At 39.1% G+C, this 25919-nt stretch overlaps 1 protein-coding gene across 2 annotated transcripts in view; it reads left to right on the plus strand.

The window, feature by feature from the left end:
• Positions 1–9049: 9049 nt before the first annotated feature.
• CCDC50 (coiled-coil domain containing 50) overlaps positions 9050–25919 on the plus strand; it is a 64859-nt gene continuing 47989 nt past the window's right edge. Inside the window, exon 1 of one of the 2 annotated variants that reach the window (XM_031453304.2) lies at positions 9050–9345. In XM_031453304.2, the coding sequence (XP_031309164.1) occupies positions 9297–9345 (49 nt within the window). In that variant the 5' untranslated portion in view covers positions 9050–9296. The remainder of the gene's footprint in view (positions 9346–25919) is intronic. The other variant, XM_010994370.3, reaches the window with a different exon arrangement.

Below are 25919 nucleotides of genomic sequence, written 5' to 3' on the forward strand. Positions count from 1 at the left end.
TTGGTAGCTTACCTGAATACCAGATGTGTTAATGAGGTCTCTCCACTCTGAGTGGGTCTTTTTTTAAAAATTTTAAACCATTTTTAAAAATTGAAATATAGTTAATCTACAACATTGTTAGTTTCAGGTGTGCAGCAAAGTGATTCAGTTATACATGTATGAAAACTTACTTTTTTTCAGATTATTTTCCATTATAGGTTATTACAAGGTATTGAATATGGTTCCCTGTGCTATATAGTAGGTCATTTTAAAAATAGTTGTTTTTCTATTTTATATATATTAATGTGTAGTGGATCTTTAATCAAACCTTCCCAGCACCTAGAACCCTCTAGGATTGCTGTTCTATCCTCTGTTCTGTGGATGCTGCTTTCTGTTAGGCTTCACAGAGTTTCACCTTGCAGATATGCAACGCGGGCTTTGACCAAGCACCTGGGAACTTCTGTGTGCAGCTCCTGCTTCTCCAGTCCCCTAACCCACAAGGTCTGATTGTGTCAGCAGCCCTACGCTCTGTTTTATGCCTTTCCAGAGAGACACTGCTTGGACTCCCTCACCCTTTATGAAAGCTGGAAAATTGTGCTAAGCTGCAGAGTTGGCAAGAGCACGGGAGGCTCACTTCATGTATTTCTCTACTCTCAGGGGTCATACTACCTAAAGCCCAGGATTTTTAAACTGTGACCACATCCATTTTCTCCAGTTTTATAGTTGCTTATGGGGGAAGGACATGTTTGGAACTATTCACTCTATCCTAGCAAGAAGTGCAAGTCTAAATATGTTTATAAATTTTGAATGATAAAGTATGTAGTATTTTGTATGTAAAGAAAAAAATGGAAAATATAATAGTCTCCAACTCATCACACCCAGACCAAGGTCAACATTTTTCCGTGTTTGTCTCAAATACGTGGCCTTTTCTCAAAGAATGGAAACTACAGATATAATAGAAATATACTCTTCTAGCTATCTATTGCTATGTAATAGACAACTCTACACCTCCTTAGCTTCAAACAATAACATTCATGTATTTGTTTAATATTCAAGAAATTGGACCAGGTCAGTGAGGACAGCTCATCTTTGTCCCACATGGCTTTATTTGGAATGTCTCAGCTGGGTTTTGAAGATCCATCACCAAAATGCTTGGCAGACCTCTAGGTATTAGCTGTCAGTTGGAAGCTCCATGAGGGCTTCTGGCTGGGGAGCTTTGTTCCCCTCCCGACAGCCTCTCCACATGGCTAGTTGAGTCTCTCACTGCATAGAGATAAGAGGATAGTCAGATTTCTTACAAGGCAACTGACTTCTTTCAAAGCATCAAAACAGAAGTCACCAAGCCCTCTTAACGCCAGGGCTTTGGGGTCGCAGAATGCTACTTCTGCTGCATTTTCTTGGCCAGTGTAGTCAAAGATTCAGCCTAGATTCAGTGGGAGGGGAATTAGACTCCACGTTTTGATGGAGGTCTACATTGTCATACTGCAAGAGGGCATGTGTGATAGAACCAATATTGTGGCCAGTTTTTCAAATGTAATCTAAGACTCACAGTTTTCCACATCCTCTATTCCTCCCCCTCCCCCTGCTCAGAGTTAGCCACTGTCATCAATGTGTAAACTTCTCATTCATAGTTTTATACCATTAGTACAGCTCTCTCTAGCACTGAATGCCTTTCATACTTCCAGCATTCTCCATATAGAGCCAAGCAAAATATTGAAGGAGCTTCACAAATGTGTTATAAGACAGGGATTCCCTAGATGTGTTTACCTAAGAATCAACTAATCTACCATTACACTGCTGACAGCTTGAGTTACACAGATTCACCCTCTTTCCAACTCTCAATATGAATTTATAGTCCTACCCTTCTAGTTACTGCTATGATGAGGAAAATAACATGTAGAAAGAAGATTCCTAAATAATGGGTCTCTTGCAGAAAACCTGACCACGCAGTTCACCTTTCAGAGTGGATTACAATGTCTTGTAGGTTAAAGATTTCCTTTTAATTAAGACCTTCCTCCATACCTTTTTTTTAAGTAACCGTTGGTTGAAAAAAAATACATATCACAAAAAGCTACACTGCTCTTAGTAATACTTGTAAATAAATGTTTATATATTAATCACAAAAGTACTTGAGTTCATTCAAAAATAGAAATATGCTTTATGAGAGTTACAACTCATGCAGTCTACAGATAATTCTTGATATGTATATAAATTGGTGAAATTCGTTGTGATAATTCCAGCATACAAGATATTTGCACCCCAGAGATTAAGAACATTTTACCATAGCTCACACTGCTGAATTTTGCTTTAGCTCTGTGTTAGATCATGGTCCTCCTTGCGCTAATCAGAACCTGTGCCAGTATGTTTAATATCTCTGGATATGAAACCTATTGACATCCTACCGTAGTCCCTGCCAAGTCTCTTGGATAAGAGTCCGTTACCCTCGCTCCATATGGACTCACTTTCTTCATCATTGTCTCTTGCCTGTATTCTCATGGCAGACATGAAGAAATCTCCCAAATGACAGTGGTGTCCATAATTTTGTTTCTTATTTTTCACACTGGAAATGATTTATATGTAATAAATAAATGCTCCTTAAACAAGAGTCAGGCTTCGGGACGTAGCGGTGTAAGCTAAAATTTCCTCTTGGAAAATCAAAATTCCTCTGTATTTTAATCTAGGTGTTTTTCTAAATCTTTTTAATTATGACTACTATCTAGTAAGGTCTAGATTTTTTTTCCCTCAAATTCCTTTTTGCAAAACACGTTTTCCTGAAAACTTTACTTTTAAAAAATACTGTTTGATCAGCTTGGTCATGATATGCTTTAATACTTCTTTACCAAGTACTTTAGCCAAGAATTTATTCAATACATGTTTAATGAGCAGCTATTATGTGCCAACACTATTCTATGTACTGAGGATACAGTAATAATCCACACAGAGAAGTTCCAATCCTCTTACTAGATTGGAAGGACATAACAAATAAACATATGACCATATAATATCTGCAGGGGTAAGTGACTTGAAGAGAAAAAAAGAGTGGACAATATATGGAATGACAGAGATTGTATTACTATTTTAGAGAAGGTCAAGGAAAGTCTCTTTGAGAAGGTGGCACGTGGGTAGATTTAATGAAATTGAGGGAGCATATCACGTGGTTATTGGGCAAGGGATGGGGTTGGCTGAAGGCTTTCTAGGAAGAGGAACCAATTAAGTGAAAAGGCCCTGATGTAAGACTATGTACGGCCTAGGAGGAACATCAGGATGTCAGGGTAAGAGAAGGGCAGCGAGTGAAGGGACAAGAAGAAGGAAATGAAATCAGAGCAGTAGGGGTGATTCTAGTAAATTATGGTAAGCACTTTGTATTGTTTTCTAAAGAAGAGATGACACTGGAGGTTTAAGTGCAAAGGAGTGACATTCTCTAACTTATATTTTAAAGTGTAAGTGATTCTACAGATATAGAGAACAAACTAGTGGTTACCAGTGGGGGGAGGGAAGGGGGAAGAGCAATATAGGGGCAGAGGAGCAAGAGGTACAAACTATTAGGTGTAAGATAAGCTATAAGGATATACACATATATAAAATGAGCTACAACATGGGGAAAATAAACGATATCATACAATAACTAAAAATGGGGTATAACTTTAAAAATTGTGAATCACTCTATTGTACACCAACTGTATTTCAATAAAAAATACGTGAGTGACTCTGGCTGCTACATAGATTATAAACTCTAGAGGAGAAAGGGCAGAAACAAGAAGTCTGGAAAGGAGACTAACAAATATCCAAGTGAGACATAATGAGAATTCAGACTATGGTGGTAGCAGTCAGGTAATGAGATGTAGTCAAACTGTAGTTACATTTGCAAGATTGAGCTGGTTGCATCTGCTAATGGATAGATGTGCGGTACAAAAGAATGAAAGGAGCCAATAGATGACCAACATCTCAGACCCCAGCAACTGCATTCTCTGTTGTTCTCTAAAGGGATGAAGTACATAGCAGGAGCAGGAGGTATTAAAGAAATGAAGGGATCACTGTTAGTCATTCATGTTTAAATGCCAATATATCAGTCGGCTTGGGTGCTATAATGAAATAACATGAATTGGGTGGCTTAAGCAACAGATATTTCTTATAGTTTTGGAATCTGAGATCAAGATCAAGGTGCCAGGAGATTCAGTTCCTGGTGCAAGCTCTCTTCCTGGATTGCAGATGACCGCCTTCAGTCTGTGACTTAACATGACAGAGAGAGTGAGCTCTGGTCTTTCTTCTTTTATAAAAACACTAATTCTATCAGGGCACTCTCCTGACATCACTTAAACCTAATCACCTCCCAAAGACCCCACCTCCAAATACCATCACACAGGAGATTAGGATCTCAACATATGAATCTTGGGGGTTGTGATATGATGATTTATAAGAATATATATATTTGGTCATTCGGATGACAGTTTCTGGCTCACAACTCCCAAAACCTTTGAAATTTCCTGATTGATGAGATCAACAAAGGTGTTGCATTATGTTACTGAGGTGACTTTTGGACCTCATCTAATGATGGAGGCTCATTGCCAGTCCTGTGATTCATGGGCTGGAACTTTAAATTCCACTCTGACCTCCAGAGAGGGGAGAAGGACCGAAGGTTAAATAAATTGCCAATGACCAATGATTTAATCAATCATGACACTGTAGTGAAGTTTCCATAAAAGCCAAAAAGGACGAGGTTTTGAGAGCGTCCACACTGGGAAACCAAGCACTTCTGCGTGTCATGCTGTGGGGCCACGAGCTCTATGAGAACAGAAGCTCCTTTGTTTGAAGGACCTAACCCTAAGTATATTTTTATTTGGCTGTTGCTTTGTATCTTTAAATTGGCATTCTAGGACATAAATGGTTTTCTTGAATTCTGTGAGAACTTCTAGGAAATTAATCGAATGCAAGGTGGGGGTCATTGGAATCTCTAATTTGGTCAGAAGCACAGATAACAACCTGGGCTTGTGATTAAAGTCTAAAGTGGAGGGTGGTTTTGTGTGACTGAGTCCTTTACCTGTAGAATCTGATTTTATCTCCAGGTAGATAGTGTCAGAACTGAGTAAAATTCTCAGACACCCTGCTGGTGTTCAGGAACTGTTTGTTGGTGTGGGATAGCCTCCACACACGCATTGGAATTGGGCCAAAGACCCTTTTAGGAGGACATAGATATTCAGCCCCTAACAATTAATTAAACATTCAAATGAATATGAAAACTAGGCAGTTGGATACATGAATATGGAACTCATGGGAGAGTTTGGGTTGAAAATATAAATTTAGGAGTTGTCAGAATATTAGGTTGAACCACGTTGTTAATTTTTTCAGTCAAAATGGTGCCATATTGGAAATTTCATTTACCGTGAGAGTAAGCAATTAAAGCAAAGAGACAACGACTCACCCAAAGTAAAAGAACAGTTGGGAAAGGATAGTTTGAGAACTAAAAGGCTGTCTGAAACACTCGAACATTAAAGGTCCAGGAAATTGGGAGGATCCCCTAAAGAATGTGATACAGGAGTGTGAGTGTGTGTGTGTGTGTGTTTAGTTTCAGTGTACATTCTAGGGGTGGGTGATTTTTCTATCTAGGAGTGTAAACTGCAGATGTTGTAACCTGGGATATTATCAGAAGGCTACACTCTAAAGGAAATTATAAGAGCTTAAGGTAATTTTTTTAAAATATTAGATTAACAGCAGAGCTTTTATAGCATAATTCAATGAATATTAGAAATGAGTTTAAAATTGTGGGTATTTGAAATATGTAGAGACATGCATATTCAAAAGAATATTCAAAAGAAATTCTCCTTTCTTGTTTGAATAGGGTATAAGAACCAAGGAAGCCTTTCAGCCTGTACTCTTTGCAGCAGTGCCCAAGCATGATTCCAAAATAATGTCTGTGTTTGTACAAATCTTTTATGAACTGTGTAGTTAGAGCTCATAAAAGGATAAGAAATTGGGACTTTATCAAGTTTTCAGAGCATATTTTCAGACTTTTTGTACCTACTTGTTAATAAACGTGTGTGTATATACATCTAAGAATTTGGTTTTAGACATACTTTTTGTAACCTGGTAGAAACAATTTGGGCAGAACTGTTAGCCTATAATTATCTCCAATAATTGGCAGATACCACTATCCAGAAGAACCCCCAAATGGAGTTTTCATCAGTTTAGGTCATTTTCAACAATGTGGCTACTGGTGTAGAAATATCTTGGGAGATAAATGAGATCAGCAAAAAGAAAAAACAAAACAAAACAAAACTGAAACAAAAAGATATTTCAAGAAGACGGGTAGGATCAAATCTATTACATGGTAATAGTTACCCAATAAGAGGATGGCTGAGAGCTGACCTCTGGATTTGGCAATGTGGAGGTCATTGTTAATTCTAATGAAAACAGCTTTTTTTTTTTTTTTGAAGTGGTGGAACTAAAAAGTATGGTTGGAACAGGTTCAAGAAGGGATGGGAGAATAGAACATGGTGATCATATGAATAGATTAATATGTCTTATGATTTTAAGAGACTGATCATAAGAAATGTAGGTATTTTTAAGAAACACAAAGCAATGAATCTTTGGCATATCTTACTATATCGGTCAGAGTCTAGGCAGGAAACAGAAGGCACACTCAAAATGGTTTAACTGGAAAAGCTAAAATGAAGGGACTACTTCCAAAGGTGTGGGTACAGTGAAGGGAACTAGCAACATGAAGCCATAACCATCATAGGCCTGAAGGAAATGGTATAATTAGCGACCCACTAGAGCTGGCACTGTGGGAATGAGGCTCTAGACAGGCATTGTAGTCAAAGGGATGCAGTACGGGACCAAAATTTTAGCCTAGCATAAAGGTTACGGTTGTCTCCCACTATAACCATGTCCTTCCCCCAACACACACACACGCACGCACACACACAGCTTTCCTATTTCCACCTGAACATTTCATTCCAGTATTCCCTGCCCCTCACCACAGTCCCCAGAACTCCTGCCACAAATTTTGCCCCAGCAAGAATCAGAGGTTCTGACAACAGTATCCATCCCCAAAGTAATCCTTCAGCTCAGATTTTCTAGAAAGTTCTCTCTTTTTTTTAAATCTGCATGTTCCATTGAACTTCGTGATTTTATTTTTTGTTTCAAAAATGTTTCAGAAAATGGAAATGGGCAACAGGGAGGGAAGACATTTTTTAGCACTGAATAGAATATATTAAAAATTAAACTATTTGAAATATGAAAAAAAATACACACCCTGATATTTTTCGCCTCCTTTCTTTTGATCTTCTGCCAGTGCTACGCATTGGTTGAACTCAAAAGGAAGCCACAGGGCAAGAAGGCCCTGGTGATCTGCTCATAAATGTCAACCTCCCAGGGCAGAGCATGACAGAGAAGTGAAGACAATAGATTTGGGGAGGGAAACAGACAAAAATGCTATTCTAAATATTCTCTGTGACCACAGGAAGTTTGAAAAAAAAATCACAGAAGGCAGGGAACTTCAAAATCCCCATGAAAAACTGTTTTTCTAATATTATTGCCTTCCTATTTACACATTTAATTTACTGGGTGTTCTGTCTGCCTACCACAGGGGTTGGCAAACTTTTTTCTGAAAAGGGTCCAATAGTAAACATTTTGTATTTTGAGACCTAAGAGGCAAAATTGAAAATATTATGTTGTATTTACAGAACCACTTAAAATGTAATCATTTAAACACATTAAAAAGCAGTCATTCAAATCCAGTGGGCTGGATTGGGCCTGTGGGCCAGGGTTTGTCACCCTCTGGCCTGCTCTTAATTTTTTGCTAGCTTAAAGTCTGCCCATTTTTTCAGTGTCAAGTCCAAATAAAGCCTCCTCCATGTGGCCTCTCATACTGTGACTGTGAGCTCTGAGTGACAAAATCAACTTTTACAAGTTTAATATAGTAATTTTACTAGCTTGAATTGAGAGGACGGTGAGGGGTAGACCCCAGAACACAGAGCAGGAATCCCAGCTGCTGCAGGGACCTGCGGGTTCACTATTGTGGTAACATCAGAACACACCTTCTTCCTCTCTTTCTCTTCTTATCTTGGCTTCTGTCTTCAGCATGGCTTCATTGCCTACTAGAAAGAGCAAACCTTCTCCACAAGAAATAGAATGCTTTTCTGTCCTTCTTCATGTAGTAATCCCAGAGTAGTCTGCCTGACCTTTTTGGTCACACACTCATCCTTAGATGAATGTATGTGGGTGAGGGAGGAAGGGTGCTGGTAGTGGTGAGATTTTGATTGCAGGAGCTTGGGAGAAGAGCCCGAGGAGGGCTTCCCAAAGGGTGGGAGAATTCTGTTGCCAGGAGATGCTGTCTATTTCGGGGAGATAAACATGTCACAATTCTAGTCCAATGTGTGACATGCCAGAAGACAGAGATGTCTGAGAAATATTGTTACCACCCTCAGTACCGAACATCACACTTGCTAGACATTCACGCATTTCTGATGAATGAATGACTCAGTTCCCCCAGCTGGTCGTGAACACTCTTCTCTAAACTGGCCCAGGTTTTTACCAGCTACTCTTTAGCTCTGGACGTTGTAGTAGAGGGTTTTTGTTTTTGTTTTTGTTTTTGTTTTTGTTTTATGCCCGTATACTATCTTTCTTCTAATCCCGGGAAGCAAAGTGTGCCTGAGAGAGCCAGGCACACAGGAAGCATCCTGTGGAAGCCGACAGAATGGTGACTACAGAGGCGACAGTAACGACTGGGTTCAGGGTGACCCCTGCGGCCTTTCTGCGGAGGCCTTCAGGACACAAAGCCCCCACGGAAAGACGCGACCCCCGGTTGGGAGGGAGGCCGGGCGCGGGGGCGGGGGCACAGAGGGGCCCCAGCCTCGGGCGCGTCACTCGGCACAAAGGAGACAGCAGGGAGGCGGCCGCGGGAGCCGATCCTCTCTCGCCAGCCACTCGCGATTGCGGTTACAGACCTGCAGCTTCCCTCCCCCTCCCCACCCAGGCCCGCCCGCCAGCCTTTCTGTCTCCTCTCCGCCTCCGTACTGGCCGGCCCGGGTCCATTTCCGGGCTCCGGGTATTTGGTATCGATCAAGGCCGGGGGCGCGGGAGCAGGTGGCTGCGGCCGGGCAGCTGGGCTGCCAGCCTGGTGCGCCGGGCCCGTCTCGCGCCGCCTTTGTCGCCAGTCCTTGCCCGGCGGGCCGCTCAGTTCCCCGGACCCGCGCGAGCTGCCGGCCCGACTTTGCGCCGCGTCGGGCGCTGCTGCTGCTCTTGGGCGCGGGGCCGCGCTTGGTGCCGGCGGCGGCCGGGAAGCGGGAGGCCAACGGCAACCTGGACCCCGGGCCAACATGGCTGAAGTCGGCATCGACCAGTCCAAGCTGCCAGGAGTCAAAGAAGGTAGGAGTCGGGCGGTGGAGCGCGGGCGCGGGGCCCCTCCGGTTCCCAGCCCGGCGTTGCTCCGGGCGGGGGCCTCGTCTCGGCGTGCCCCGCCGCCCTCGCTGGCGCCCACCTGGTCCGGGCTGCCCTGGCCGGGAAGGGAATCGAATTCAGGGTCTGCTGTGGGACCTTGGGCCAGTCACTTACGTTCTGAGCCTCGGGTTTTTCCTATGTAAGGAGATGGGGGGGAGAGAGGCAAGCACCACTCGCATCAAGTGGTTGTGCAAATGTCCTAGGGACTAGCAGTGCCCGTAGTGAACGCACCACAACTGGGTACATTTGACTTACTTGTGTTCTGAAAAATTAAGGCCCAGCCTAGCTGGCTTGAAGGCTGGAAAGTGGGGAGGGGTTGACGTTCAGTTCCGTGTGGAGCCTTTGTTTTGAAACTTGACTCTTTCCCTCCTTCTGTCTACTTTTCCTAGCCCTGCGTCTGGCTGGCTGACTTTCCCACCTTCCTCCAGGTTTAAAAGTTTAGTCTGGGCACTGCCCAGCACGGGCAGGCGGACGGAAAGCTGTTCTAAACATTCTCTTCACAAAAAGCAGTGAGCGAGGGGGGACAGGGGACTGACTGTGACCTTCATTTTCACTGCCTCGCTACACTGATGAGCAGGAAAATCAAGATTAATTACTACAGGTCTTGCTTGGCTACTAGCAAGAGCCCGTTGACTTCCCTTCCATCCTCAAGACCTAGTTTTTTGTTTTGTTTTGTTTTGTTTTTGTTTTCATGAGGTCTTGGGTACTGGACCGCCTTAATATTTAGTTTTCTTTGGCTATTATTTAGCCCTAGGGAGCATGGAAGTCTCAGGGTGCTATCCGGGCTTGCAAAGGTTGTCTCTGTTGTGGATGTCATTTGTTTCAGCTGACTCCTGTGGTCTTAGTTGTCTTGGGAATGTGGAATTGAAAGTAAGAATCTTTTGCTTTCTTGGAACTGTGTGTCTTACTGCCAACCTGATTTGACTCAAATAGGCTTGTGGGTGCTCAGGCTGACCCTAGAATATGAAGAAAGTTTCTCTGTTTTATTTCCCAGAGTTCCAAGCACTAGGAGACAGAATCTCTGGTTTTATGTAGAATTTTTAATGGGGCTATGGGCTTGTCCTATTGTTCCTGAAGGATAATAGAGTTTAGGCCTGAGATTTTAGCAAGTGGTGTTTTTCAACCTTTTAGTTCCCAGCCAGCCTGGCTTTGGTGAAGATTCTGGCATTCGCATGTAAATGTACTCTTCTTAGCACTGTCAGGACTGGAGCCTGAGTTATAGGAAAGGCAAAGTCGCAGTCTTTGAGACTCTCCTTAACCTTACTGGTAGGAGAGGTGTGCGTTTGTATGTGTGTGGTGGAGGGGATGTCTCTAGAGAAAAAAGTGTGTAGCGCTTCCTTGGGGGTGAGTGATGAGTAGGATGAGAACTGGAGTTCAAACACAACCTTAATATGTAAAGTATTAGTCATGTAGTGTTATGATTTTATCTAGCTCCCTATACATGTCAGTTACCCGAAACAAACTTGAAACTCACTTTCTGTGTATGCATTTGTATGACTCTTAGGTCTTCTGGTTTCTAACCAAGACATGAATGGTTTATTCTAGTATATTCTTTTTGAAGGATTTCACCTATAACTGCAGGATTTTTCCATTGCTAAACTCAAGTTTAACACATTTGAATTGGCTTTCATTTTGTGCAATATGGTGTCAGGCAATCCAGTTTCCATAGTATTGGTAAAGTGGTAAAGAAATTTATGTGGCTGTTTCATTAAGTTAGAATTAAATATTGATTTGCTTTGAAGGTGGTCCGAAATTGTTGAGAACATCACTGTCTCTGTAAGCATCTGATTTTTCTGATTCAAAGATCATCAAAGGAAGTAATGTACTGTACTAGAAACGTCCTAATGGTAGATTGTTTTTTGATCTGGGAAGTAGTCACATCTAATAAAGTGTATCTTTAGGTAATATAACTCTTAATTATGGCCCAGTTACTCCCTAACAATATTTATGGACCCTAATTAAAGAAAATAAAGTTGGTGCCCATGATTGAGTAAAACACACACAAACATTGAGACTGTTCTTAATATTGAACCTCCAACTCAGTTTGAAAAGGAAATTTAGTAATAATTTGCTTAGTATTCTGGCACAAATCTTTCTCTCCTACTTCTCTTAACAATCTAAACCTTTATAGACAATTAAAATTTGAGATCATGGGGTAGATTCCAGTAGAGATTGAGAAGAATAGTGCAATGGATGTCTGCCCGTTACCACTGACCTTTTCTTTAGGAGGGGGTGGAGAGCCCTGGGACCTTTGTTGTGAACATCAATGGAGGTCATGGTAGCAGCTGACAGCAGGGAAAGGGAATATTTGAAAGCTTTTTTTTTTTCCTAGGTTGCTTGCTTATTTAGTTTTAAACTGGTCAGAGATGTTCATCATTTGCACACACCTTTGAAAAAAATAACTCCAGCAATATTATTACCTTAGGAAATCTCTCTTAACATAGGAGACGGAGGCACATGTTTGAGTTCATATGTAGTGAAAAGAATGAGGTCTAACTAAATGTCAACACACACCATTATTTTTGGCTTAAAAGCATATTTGGAACATCTGCATACTTTTTGTAGTGGAAGTAACCATTGTCATTGTTTAAGAATTGTTTATTTCTTTTTATTTCTGTTTCATTGTTTCTTCTGAGGTTCTCTGCAACAAGATTTGAAATAATTCTTAGCCATTTTTTAAATCAGTAGGTGTATAACTCAAATGCATCATGCAGTTTGTGAATGTTAGACAAGGTATTTGCAAATAGACAAACATTCCAATGTTCTGAAAGTTTTTTAGCTTAGATCAGAGCTCTTTTTTCCCTAAAAAGGGAGCACTTTTCATTAGTTAACAAATTTAGATTTTTGGTCAATTTTAGCTTCTTTGCTGAATTTTTTTTCTGAAACGACAATCCAGACCCCCTACTTTTCTTTGTGCTCTCTCGAGGCTGATTCCATTCTCTATTTGGTTTGAGTTGCTCACCAGTTGCTATAATCTCGCCCTTTACCCCATCTAACAAAGGTTTCACATTATCTTTAAAGTTTTGCTCTGAGAGACTTGACCTGTCCATCAAAGTCATTCCTAGACCCTTTGAAACTTTATTAGCTCCTTTGCAGTTTTTTAGTCATTAGAGTTTTCCCACTTTTAACCATTTAGCATTTATGTACCAACCGTCCCATCTTCTCCCAAGGCCAGCCTTCTTTTTTCTTTCCTTATAGCAGTAAGGAATTTTATTATGTATTACGTATTCTTACTGTCCTTCAGATGGAAGGTTCCATCGTCTCCACATTTGGTTTACACTTCATGCGCGCCCACACGCAATCACAATTAGCATTTGAAATTGGTGCACTTGGTAGAGATATTTCTTGAAATAAAGATAGCTAGCTATTCTGAGAGCAGGCCTTCTTTCTAGAAAGATAAAAGTTAACACATTTTCAGAAATATGCCTAGAAAGCATCGATTCATTTTAGGTCCAGGATACTCCAGTGGCATAATGGGGTAAATTAAATTATGGCATAAATCCAGAAGTTTAAGGGGAAAGATACAAAATTGTCTGGGCAATAAGTTGATCAAGTAGTCCCAGAGATCTAAAGCATATCACAACCCCAGGACATTTAATGTGATGGTGGTTTGTGAGAGATACATTATCTGGCTCCAGGGCAAACTCACTTTCTCTTTTCTTCAAAATTCCACAGCAGTCTTTTGAGCGGGGGTGGGGGGGGTGGGGGGGGCCTGTTTTTTAATGAGACCATGGCTAGATCTTGAGTTAGGAGGTTTGTGACTTTTTTCTTTATCGTCGTCTGGCTTCAGGTCTTTTACATAGCCAGCAAATAATTCAGCACATATTTGAAAGTGAATGAATGAATGAGTAAATCCTGAATACTAGACATTCCCTGTTGGTTTAGGAGTCCTGTCTCTGGCATAATTACTTCATATTCCTTCTCAGAGTATAAGCTCTCAAAGGGCAGAGATAATGCCTTTTAACCATGGGTATTACATTTCATCATGCCAGTAGTAAATTTATAAAAACTTCTAATCTATTTTTTTCTATTGTTTTCTCATAGATGCATCTTATAAATAGAATCCATCCAACATAGATATATAGAAAGTAAAAAAAGGTAATGCACGCCTTTCTTCTGGTTTGGAGGTAGTCATTGTTAAGAATAAAATTTTAGTAAAAACATTTTTAAAAATTCTGTGTTGTGGTTTTGATTTTTTTTCAGTAATAGATTTAATTTTTTCTTGAAGTGCAAAGCAACATAGCATAATGTGGAAGCTGGAAAGAAATTTAGAAACATATCTTTAAAAAGTTCATGTGCTGTGTGCTACCTAGGGCATGAAGGTAGTTTCCCAATTAAGAGTGCCCTGTGTGCAGGGACCTGATCTTCACTGTGGTGGAGAGGCGGTCCTGAAGAGTTCAAGGAGTTGTGGAGAACCCTTGAAATTCCATCTGTGTACCCAAGATGCCTCTCACAAAAGGGAAGAAACATCTTTCAGTTTATTGCTATATGCAGGTATGCAGTGCCTTCTTAAATGAATCAATGCTTTTTAATAAATGAAATAGCTATTATTTTTCAAATAAAGATTCTTTTAATAATTTATTTGAAAAGTGCTTTTCTTTTTTTTTTTTTTTTTTAAACAAGTAGTTAAAGGACAACTTCTCCCTTGTGGGAAACTGTGAAGTTAATTGCTATTTTTAAAAAGGATCTCAGAGTAGAAAGCATTAAAAACCACAGATCTAGGCCAAGCAGATTTTCCAGATGAAAATCTGAGAGCCAGGTTGAGGAAGTGAGTTGTACCAAACCGGTGAGGCTAAAAATTAGCAGCACATTGGGGCTTAGAATTAGAAAAGTTTAAAACTGCATATCCACACAGCTCAGTCTTCTCTTCTTTCTCCCTTCCCACTTCCTCCCATCCTCTGCCCCTCTCCCTCTTCTTCTCTTTCTTTTAAATTATTCTGTAGATACATGAGTAACTCCTGATGTGTTTCATTAATACTGTCATGTTTAAAGCAGTGGAATAAAAATAATGAAAAGCAATTTCAGAGATTTTTCTGAAGTTATTTTAGGGATAATGTTTGATGTGAATGTTAAAGAGTTAACATAGATTTCATTTTATTTTTTAATTAAAAGCTTCTTTTTTTTAGGTTTTATTTTGATTCAGCAAATGAATTACTGGGTGAACTACAGGAGGTCACACTCCTGCCTCCATGTTTTTTCTGTCTAAAAAATACATTTCCTCTCTGGTACACTCAGCCTTAAGGGGCTAGTGTTTAGAGGCTTGGACAGTTTAAGATTAAAAGTATTAGGGGCATAAAGAAAGCCACAGGCCGTGGTTTTTCCTTAGTTCTTTCCGGGGACATAGGAGTTTTGACTGATAAAAATTTTGCTTCAGTACCAAAAAGCAGTATGATATCACAAAACGTAAGTAAACTCTGTTTGAAATCCCAGTTTTCTAAGGACAGGAGCGTATTTTAAAATTAACTACCCTGACCTATCGGGGAGAAAATAAACCTTATCACTGCTATTTTTGCAATTTCAGAGGTAGCCACTGGAATGGCTGTTGGATTGCTTTTAATTGATGACCTATTTAAAGACATTCTGTGCTTCAAAACTGTAAAATTAGGATACCCCAGATCTTGGGTAAGACCTACAAAGGAGAATTGGTTTTATATACCTTGGGAATTATTTAGACCATTTATGTCCAGATGTTTGAATTTAGAAACTGGTACAAAAAAGTTCCCAGATACTACTTTTAAAGGGACGTGACAAACATGCACACACAAAAGAACTTGGGTTTTTTTTTGCCATTATTTCATTAAAACACACACATGTGCTAAGATACATAGGTATTCATATGAATAGTTGGTAACCATAGACTGACATAAAAACAGTGAAAACTTTCTAATAAACCAGAAGCAGTCTGTAACCAGTCTTGCTTTATATCAGTGTTTTTTTATATTTTTCTTTTTTAGTCAAATTCATTGAGGTATATAATTCACATGCAGTAAAAATTCATCCTTCTTAGTATGCAGTTCTGGGTTTTGGCAAATGTGTAGTCTTGTAACCACCACAACAAGACAAAGACCAGTTACATAACTCCCCACACTGCTGCACCGTTTTTCCCCCACCTCCATCAACCACTGATTTGTTTTCTATGGTTTTGCCTCTATAAAAATGTCCTATAAATGGGATCATACAATAGGTTGCTTTTTGAGTCTGGCTTCTTTCACTTAGCATAATCCATCTGATATCATCTTCTGTGTATCCGTAGTTTTGTTCCATTTTCTTGCTAAGTCCCAGTGTATGACTGTACCACCATTTGCTTATCCGCTTACTGGCTGACGAACATTGGGTTGTTTTCACTTTTGGTGGCTATAAATGGTCTGTAAATATTTGCATACAGTTTTTTTGGGGGGGTAAGGGGTAGTGAACATGTTTTCATTTTTCTTAGGTAAGCATCTGGGGTGGGGTTACTGGGTCACATAGTGAATGTATATTTAGCTTTATAAGAAACTGCCAAGGTGTTTTTCCAAGTGGCTATACCATTTTACATTCCCACAAGTGATGTATGTGAGCTCCAGTTGCTCTGCATCCTTTTCTCTACTTTATGTTGTCAAAATACATATTTTAATTTTAAATATTTTAGTAGGTATGTAATATCATCTCGTGTTGCTTTAATTTGCATTTCTCCAGTGACTAATGATTTGAGCCTCTTTTCTTTGTGCCTATTTCCTATTCTTATATCATTTGTTGAAGTGTATGTTCCAAACTTGCCTTTTGTAAAAAAAAAAAAAAAACAACTTCATTGTATTTTGAGAGTTCTTTACATGTTCTGAATTCAAGTCTTTAATCAGGTATGTATTTTGCGAATGTGAGTGGTTTTTAAACCTTGGTACAACATTAGAATGATGTGGCAAGCTTTACTATGAACACATTCATAGCCCCGCTTGATATCCACTGAATCTCTTGGAGGTGGTCCCAGGAATTGTACTTTTTATACTAGATTATGCACTTGGACTTAACACCATGGGCATTTGGAATATACTAAGAACATTGTGGCCACTCTAATGCAGGGGTCAATTCTGCCCTACTCTAATTTCTTACATGTTTTCCAGCGCCAGCTCATTTTCCTATCAGTGTTAAAAATGAGCAGCAGTGTTTTCTTTCCTTTCAGTAATTGAAATTAGTTCCTCTAAGGTAGGGGTTTGCAAACTAACAGCCCTTGGGCCAGTCCAGCACACCCACTGCTTGTTTTTATACAAGTGAGCTGAAGGTAGTTCTTACATTTTTTAATGATTGAAAAAAAAAGAGGAAGAAGAATGTTTTGTGACAGATAAAAATGATGTGAAATTCACATTTCAGTGTCTAAAGTTTTATTCGAACATAACTTTGCTCATTTGTTTACGGATTGTCTGTGGCCGTCTTCATGCTGCTAAAGCTGAGTAATTGTGGAAGAAGAGACTGATCAGCAGAGATTAAATTCTTGACTCTATGGTACTTTATGGAAAAAAAATAATTGAGGCCATTTCAATGAAACCTTTTAAAAAAAACTTCCCTATTTAGTATCTTTGGATATTTCTGTTATTACTATGAACATCAGTTACCAAAACTTTTCTTTAATACAGTGGTGTGCTGTTGGAGACTGTTGTCGGTTGAACTCATGATAGCATGTTTTATTTCTGTAGCGACTTTTAAAAATAAAGACTTACATCCTGATTTTTTCTTTCTTTCTTTTTTTTTTAAGAGGAAAATTTGCTCTCCACATAAATTTCTAGGGGTTTCACAACTGATTATCAAGGTAGAAATCTTTTGTGAAGTAGGAATATTCTGTATACCAGCTCCGAGTAAGGGTCTGTGGGACTTTGATGAGTGAAGGGCAGGAGTAAACGAATTCAGCTTTTTAAAAAGTTTGCTTATGATTCTTAGACCTTCACTTGTTACTTTTCACTGGCTCTCTTCAAAATGTGTTACCAACATTTGCATGAATGAAGTGTCACTTTGTCTTCTTGGAAACTTGTATCAGAGGTACCTAGGTTGATTTGCCACTAAACTTGGAAGGCTTAGTGTGTGATAAGCATTTCCAGTCCTGATATAGCTTCTCAATGACCAAATATCAGGGGAGTCTCCCCTGGACTTTTTTGGCTTTTATTTTTGTAATGAGTCATGAAGGCTGAGTCACTTTCCATTGACTTGACTCCAGGACTTTTAACTGCGTATAGTAAGGCACGAATGACTTATAAGGATATCTTTCCCTCTTCACTGTCTCCCCTTCAATAACAATTTTTTTTCCTTTATTGGCTGTATAGAGGAGTCCATGATTTACTTTATTACATTCACTAATTTTTGAGTAGTACCTTCCCATCAAATGCGTCTAAGTATTAGCTTTTTCTTTCATATCATAAAATTCTGTAAAATATAAAATGTTAGGGTTGGCAAATACTGTCAAAATGGTTTTAGTGTCTAGATGGGAAACCAGAAGTAGAGAAAGAGAAACAAGGGGTTCGATTAAGATTCATATCCCCCCACCTGCACATCTTGAGTTTGGCCTAACATCTGCCAACAGCTGTTTTAGAAAGGACTGTGCCTTCTCAGTGTCTGCATTTCCAGATCACTTTCTGGTTTTGCTTTCCAACAGTTCCTCATTGTGTCAGTGATGGCTGGACTCTAACTTGCCATGTCTGCTTCTGTTGTTTTCCAGTCAGACCTCATTATTTTAAATGGGGCTTTGGCGTACCCATGAAGCATTTCTTTTCTTTTCTCTTTATAGTTACCCCATTAAATCTCCACAGAGCGAATCTTTGAAAGATCATTTTGGCCATGTGTGTATGTTGGAGGAGAAAAGCTGGAGGTTTAGAAAATGGTTAGGGAGCTATTGATGGACTCCTTTACCCTGCTTTAACATCCCTGAATTCCAGAATGCAGTGTCTCTCAGGCTCTCCAAACTAGGATAACTACTGAGGCTTAAAGGCAGGGCCAGGGCCGCCAAATAGTTTTTAGGCCAAACCTGGACACATTGTGAGTATAAAGGGGGATTCTGATAATTTTACCGAAAGAGGTGTGTACTCGTGACCACACAACTGAAAGAGACATTGCTGAAATATCACAGGCAGTTGGATATGGTGACAGTGAGGTCCTTGTTAAAAAACCCTTTCTGAATATATAAAGTTTTCATTGCCATTTAAAACCTGAAGGCCACCTGCCTGTCTCCCAGAGACTGTCTTGAGGTTCTTAATGTGTTTTCTATTTCATAATGGATTACTAAATGAAACAAGTTCTGCAGGATGTAGTAAAAATATTAGGGTTTCATGTAGCTGTTCATATTTAGGTTTCTCAAAATTCTTTCATCTAGCCAATTTTCTTTCCATTTCCTATTTATGAATTCTCTGCATATATTCCCCCCAGATGTGGCGAATGGATGTTAAAAAGATTTGTGCTGTTGAAGGGAGGTAAGAAATGCACACATTTCTGATTCCTACTTACCTCGCGATATGCAATATAACTACCATTGTTCTTCATTTTAAATAGAGTAGGAGGCTACCTTTTTACTCTTTATATTTCTCCTGTGTATCTTTTTAGTAATTGAGCTCCTCTTAGAATTATATTGTGGTATTTGCTCTAGCTTACAAATTACTTTGTCCAGATTGAAGTCAAGCTTGTATAAAACTTAAGCAGACATAGTCTTTGTAAAGGGAAGTACTTTGAACCTAGATTTACAAAACTTGGCTTCCACATCTCATCTTTACCACTCATTTGGTGTAAGGACTCAGAGAAAACACTCAGAATCTCTCAGATTCAGTTTTCTTATCTTTTGGAGATAATATTTACTATGCGTAATATATGGACTTGTGATGAGAGTTAATTGAAGAAATGGATTTGAAAATATTTTGTAAAATGTAGTGTTCCACATACAGTGTCAGTGATACTATTGTTCAAGTTGCTTTCCTACTTTCCTTTCCCCAGACCATTGTTTCTTTGAACCCCAACCCTCTACATGGTATCTCTTTCTATGCTATCCAAATATACCCTTTTTCTACCCCCCTATCCTTCCCTGACCTCCCCAGACCTAGCTCAAATGCTGATTCTCTGTTAAGTCTACTCTGCTTCTTTCCTGTATGTCTCTTTAACCTACTTTTGAGGTACTTTCTTCCTTAAGGAACATGTCTCATTCCTGTATTGGTCTGCTAGCTCTCTGTCGGGACAAGAATGGTCGCCAACTGATCTCAGCATTTCTTGGGTATCCTTACACATAGGAGAGACTCCAGAAAACTTTTTGGACTATCTGATGACCTGTGTTCTGTGGGCAAACTGACCTGAGATAACTGGATGAATGGCACTAGAATAAGAGCCCTGGTCATTTGCGTGAATTCACTGGGGTAGGAATAGAGGCCTTGGAGCATACCACTTTAACATTTGTTGCATGAATTTTCCCCATCTATCGCCTTTCTGTAGGAGACTGATTGGTATTAAGGTTAACTCAAGGTCTAAACACATAGTAGGCTCCTTTGGAGGCAATAATCTTACCCGTTTATGGATTGACTTTAGTTATGCAAGACCCTGGTAATGTGTGTATGTCTTCCAGGAATGTGATAATGGTGTCATTTTGTTGCTGTTACTAGAGGGTCCAGTTAGTTTCTTAGATGATACTGGGTTCTATTCAGAATTTTTGTATTTACTATTTTCTCCTTTAGATATATTTTTAGATAAAGGGGTCAAAGTTCTTATAAAGTCTTAATGAAATAGATCACACATAACATGTGTTTTCTAAGTTCTTGATTGAGAAGAAAGATAATTGTGAAGAATCTGAAAGTTTGGGGTTGGAAACTAAAAAGGTGAGTGTACAGATTGCAAACTTGGGATGGTTTATGTTCAAGAGAGGGTGCGAAAGCATGAGCGAAAGCACTCGAGAGTTTTTGCTTTGGGGATGGATATGTTTAATGCATACTTATTTTAGGATGGTTTTCTAAATTACAGCATACTGTTTAGTCTCAGCTTCATAGGGTGTATTAGAAGTTAACACTTTTAAAAACATGCAGTGCCACAAAAAACAAATTTATGTTTCTAGGTAGACTTTTTAGCAGTTTTTAAAAAATCATCAAAATGACTGAATTCTTAAAAAAAAAAGTGAGACAGATGACTCCCTTAGAGCAGAAAGGTATTTGGACAGCTTGTCTTCCTGTTCACAGATGCAGGCTGCCTCTGATTTTCTTTCACTTCCTCTGCAGGGGAATTACACGATAACCAAATATACCGTAGGATGTACTGAAGCCAGTTTCAGTAACAATATGTAGAGAAATCCAGGGCATTTAGAACACAGTCTAGTTGAACTTAAATTTGGTGATCTTCAAGAAGACTTCTGAATATGGAAGGTGAACAGCTTTCCTAGGCTGTAATTTGATCATCTGGCCCCAAGTTAACCTTTTAGGGAACGGCATAGTCCACAATTGTATTTACTGGACAGTAAATGAATGATCGTATGGTCTTACTTTACCCTGATACCGAAGGCTGTGTGAGAACTGCTAGTGAGACAGGATAAGTCTACCTTTTTACAGGACACTAGATTGAGTGAAAGGTTATTTTAAAACTTATTGGTGGTGAGAACTACTATACTGAAGGATAAAAGCAGATGTTTGCAGTTTTCTATGGTAGAAATAGTAAAACCAACAGCAGCAATGAAGAAAGCAGTCTTTGTTGCAGAAGAAAGCATAGCAGTCATCCTGTGTGGATAGTCCTTCACATAGGCTAAGATTGTGATGTTTTAGATGATGTCCTTGCATCCAGGATACAAGTGTACATCACTTACACTGAACCATCTACATTTCACACTACCCTGTATCTAAGTTGGATGAGTTCTTAAAGATAGTTTGGACTGTTTCCTAATAGGTCAGACACTGAGGTTCTGATTTGGAAAGTAACTTGTCAGAGGTCACTTGATGAGCTGGTGACAGAGCCAGGACTAAAATTCTGACAGGTATCTGGAATGAAGAACTAGGCTGTTTGTACTTTGCACTTTGTTCCTTACATGCTACAGTAAAGCCATTATATTTCTATAGATTGGGGATACTTACATTTCTTACAGTAAAGATACCAAAATGCCTTGTGGATTTGACAGGAAGCTTTTACTAGAGCAATTCAAGGAACTGGAATTAGGAAAATCCAGCTAGTTTTAAGCATGCAGTATTTTAAATCTGCATGTAAGTGTATTGTTTATATTTTGACTGGCTATGCTTCTACTCAACAGTCTACCCTCCTGTTATTCTCAATGGTGATACTTTGATAGTTCTTCTATTTTAGTAAACTGTAATTACATGACTTTCAGATGGAATTCCACTTTGCTTTCTAATCCTGGATGTTCATCTGAAAAAAGTGTGGAGTGGTGGAACTTATTAAACATTCTAGGTGTATTGATTTCCTTTTAATTCAAGCCCACAGTATGTTTGTATAGGAAACATGTTCTCCCTCAATTGGCCATATGAGGTTAGAAGGAGCTATTGAGATGTGGTAGACTGTTGATTACATTGTAATTCTTTGCCGGGAAACATCTCCATATATTCATAAGAGGAAGCAGTGATTGCCTATTCCATTATAGAGGCCATACCAGAGAAGTGATAGGTCTGTGTGAATCAGTGACTTAGTGGGACCTGGCTAGCAGAAATACTTAATAGAAAATAATCATAAGAATTCATTAATTCTTTCATCAAGAATTCATTCATCTCTGATGATGCCAATAATAGTTGGTCCATTTATTGAACTTCCTCTTATTAAGTGACAGATGTTTTCTGTGGCCCTTCACTTACCTAATTTAGTCCTCACAACGTTTATCCTCGTTTTACAGATCAGGAACCTGAGGCTCGAAGAGATCAAATAGCTTGCCTAAGGTCTTTTAGCCAGTAAGAAAAAGGTATTTGAATCCTGCTCTGCATAGCTCCAAAGGTTTTTTGTTTTGTTTTGTCTTTCCTTCTCTGAAATAGTCTTCAGACATTAGGTAAAATTAAAATCAGAACCATGATGCCATTTTATGTACTCCGTTTACTTTTGCACTGAAGGAATCTCAGCTTCCTCCTTATTAGAGTTTATTACTAGTTTCAGTTTTTGCTTCTCTCTTTCCATCGCACTAGCTGAGTTTCCAGCTTTCTTTGGGAGTGGGGAACCATCAAAAGTTCGTATCTAACTCAAATACCACTAAGGTGAATACAAATTTCTTTCTCAAAAAGAAAGTAAAATATCCCCTCTGATGAACTTACACAGAGAGCGACGGTGATGGACAGAGTCTACGCACAACTGCCTGCTATCTGTGTGGGAATTTTCTGGGTATACTTTGAAACACAGGCTAGCTGCTTCCAGTTTACTGTTGGGACGTTACCTTCACTTTCTTCTATAGAGTCTGTTTTTCTAGGACAGGAAAGCTGATTTTAATGTAAGCCTATTTGTACTATATTTAGGAAGATAAATCTCCTGATCTTCTGGGGAGGCATTCGTTCCCCTTGTAAGTGTGAAAACAGAGTTGAGCTTCAGAATGTACCCATGATCTCAAGAAACCTTTTAGAAAAACACATTTCTAGTCAGTAAACATGACCAATTATTGAGCATGTGGCAGCATATCAGAGTAGAAGTCCAGAAATCTCAAGATTTACCCATTCGTTTAATGTCTGGACTTTCAGATTTACTTAATCCAAGATTACTAGAAATGTGTGTAGAGTTCTGACAAACGGTTACCAGAGCAGAACTGTGAGTGTTGGAATTTGCTTTATAGGAATAATATTCTAAGAGAATAATTTTCCCATGTCTGCTTATCCCATGACCACTTTAAAAGTTTGTTTGGTTTTTAGTTTTGAGTATTACTCTCAGTTTTTTGAAGTTGAAATGAACTTACTAATCTTAATAGGAGAGAAAGTGCTAGCTAAAGTATCTACTTGCAGAAGAAAGGTTGAAAGTGGAAATAATCTGACTCAACGATAAATAGAACTTGCAGTAGCTGGTACTTAGGGAAACTCTCTTGTCATATGAAGCCAATAAACCAAAATGGTTTTTCTTCCCTTGGTGTAAACTTGTACTTAAGTTGGGTTGGATGTGATCATTTGGGTTTTAATGGGCATGGCTGGGTTTATCCTACAGAGGTTTAAGGGAATGGGTGGCTTTTCTTTCTAGGCTAAGGCAAACAGAGAAACCAAACCATTCGAGGGCTGCCAAACCATTTGAGGGCTTAAGTGCCAGGAAAAGTGCCATTCAAATAAAGGAACAGAAGGTCGGAGTTTCTTTAGGGATACATGGAATCACAATGAAAGAAATAAACTCTTACTGTCTGGATATTCTTAGTGGAAAATTGCTTTGAAAAAAATTCTATCTACTACTGCTTATCTCAGGGTATTTACCTTTTTGAGGACCCGTGTTTTTAATCAATGGCCTGTTGTTTTCTACACGAAAGGTTTATCCCCATCAGGATAATTTGTGGGTACTTTAAAAAATACAAGTTACAAATACAAAAATACAAATACTTTAAAAAATACAAACAGAGTTAATAATACTCTGATATTACAGGTGAGCAAACATAAGTTATTAACTTGTTAAAGATTATTCATTTAGTGAGTGTTAGAGCCAGGATTGGAATCAAGTAAGAATACTGTTGATTACACCATACTGCATCTGTGTGCAGTAAGTACTCCCAGAATATCTCGTGTTACCAGTGCTCTGTACAGTGTACCATAGGAAACACTGTTTAAGAGTCTTCTTTTTTTCTAAGTGTAATTTTGATAGTCATCTTTTTATGTTTAGTTGTGGAATCTTATAAATCTATTTAAAAATCAACTGAATCATTATAAAGCAAGAGTGCTTCTTTTAAAGTCATTTTTATGATAGTAATTACTTACTTAGCTGCTGTATAAATTTGTATATTCCTGCAATTGCTCTTTAAGGAAGGCACCAAACCAGTAAGTTTTAGAATGTTTCTCTGATTATGATCAGTTTAATTTTCCAGGCCACTTGAAATTCACAAATGCATACATCAGCTAATCAGGATCCAGTTCTTCAGGAAGTGATTGGCAAGGTATTAAAGATCTGGTGGGTTTACCTGGTAGCAGTTGTAGTTCACAGAATTGAATTCCCTTAACTATGCTGAATTAACAGTTCACTTTCCTTTCCAAGAGGGTATTTGTTCACTTTGTTTCTGTGACTCTATCTGTACAGTGGTTGCTTGATAAATGTAGATCAACTCTTGTTCTTTTCACCCTGCTGAGGTTAGCAAAACTACCATCACCTGAATGTCTGAGGGAAAAAAAAATGGGGGAATGATATACAAGCACTTTAAAGATAAATCGGTAGCTACCACAAGACCAAAAGTAAAAGTAGATTCAAGACCCTTGGTTGTGCATCCTGGCAAAGTGAGTTTTATCTGTTGGTTAAAACATAAGCATGCCTTCCCCCCTCCCCCACTCTCTCTCTGTCTCTCTTTCACACACACACACATGAATGGTTAAAATGGTTTTAAATGCTACTAAGTGATCCAGTTGGCACTGTCCTTTCTGTCATACTGTGATTATTGTTTAGAGCACTGTTGTCCAACAGAACTTCTGTGACGGTGGAAGATGTTCTGTGTTCCCCACCAGCCCCATACAGCTATTTAGCGCTGGAAGTGTGGCTGGTGAGACTAGGGAACTGGATTTTTATAATTTAATTTTGGTTAATTATAAAGAAATAGTTATGTGTGACTAGTGACTACCATATACTGTGAGAAGAAAATTTTTGTGACCCTAGTGGATAGAATAATGATGGATGTATAGAACATGCAGATTTGGCTCAGCTTAAGGAAGTCTTTTCTGATACCTGTTCCATCTAACATTGGACCATGTGAATGCACCTCACTTGGGGTTTTGGAGAGTTATAACTTTTCTTGGGTAGCTTTTTTGTTTTATTACTGCCAGCAAAAAAGGTTTGGCATCAAAGCACCGTACCATAAAGTTTATGCCTGAAGCACAGGGAAGTTTGTAGGGCGTTTATGTTGGTGGGTGTTTTTTTATCACTTATGATAACTTGAGTCAGATATGTCCTGATGCAGAATCTTACCTCTATTCAACAGTTCTACCAGACTGAGTGAGAAAATAGCTGTTTCCACCCTGCTACCCTCCTTCCTTTTTTCACTGTTTCTTTACCCCCCAATCTTCTACCCTGTCAGATGGAAATTTCTGACTCAGCCATTTTCACTTTTCCAATAAGTGACCCAGTTACTCTGTGGTCTCTGATAATGATGTAGTGGTCTATGATATTAAAGTAGTACTTCTGATTTGAGGACTTACATTAATTCAGCGTTTTCAAAACCCACTTGCCTGCAATTCTAGTCTGTCTGTGGTTAGCTGTAATACATCTCCTTGCCAAACAAGTGGTTTGGGTTACTGGGGTTTTCATTTAACTTTAAATTGGGTGAATTAGGAGAAAAAAATGCTCAGGGACTTATTTTGATAAATTGCATCGAAATTAAATGGTGGGATTAAATCACTTGTTTCGGTTCTTAGAAGTGTCTCTTCACTGAG

The sequence above is a fragment of the Camelus dromedarius genome, chromosome 2 (assembly GCF_036321535.1).
Source record: "Camelus dromedarius isolate mCamDro1 chromosome 2, mCamDro1.pat, whole genome shotgun sequence".
NCBI lineage: Eukaryota > Metazoa > Chordata > Mammalia > Artiodactyla > Camelidae > Camelus > Camelus dromedarius.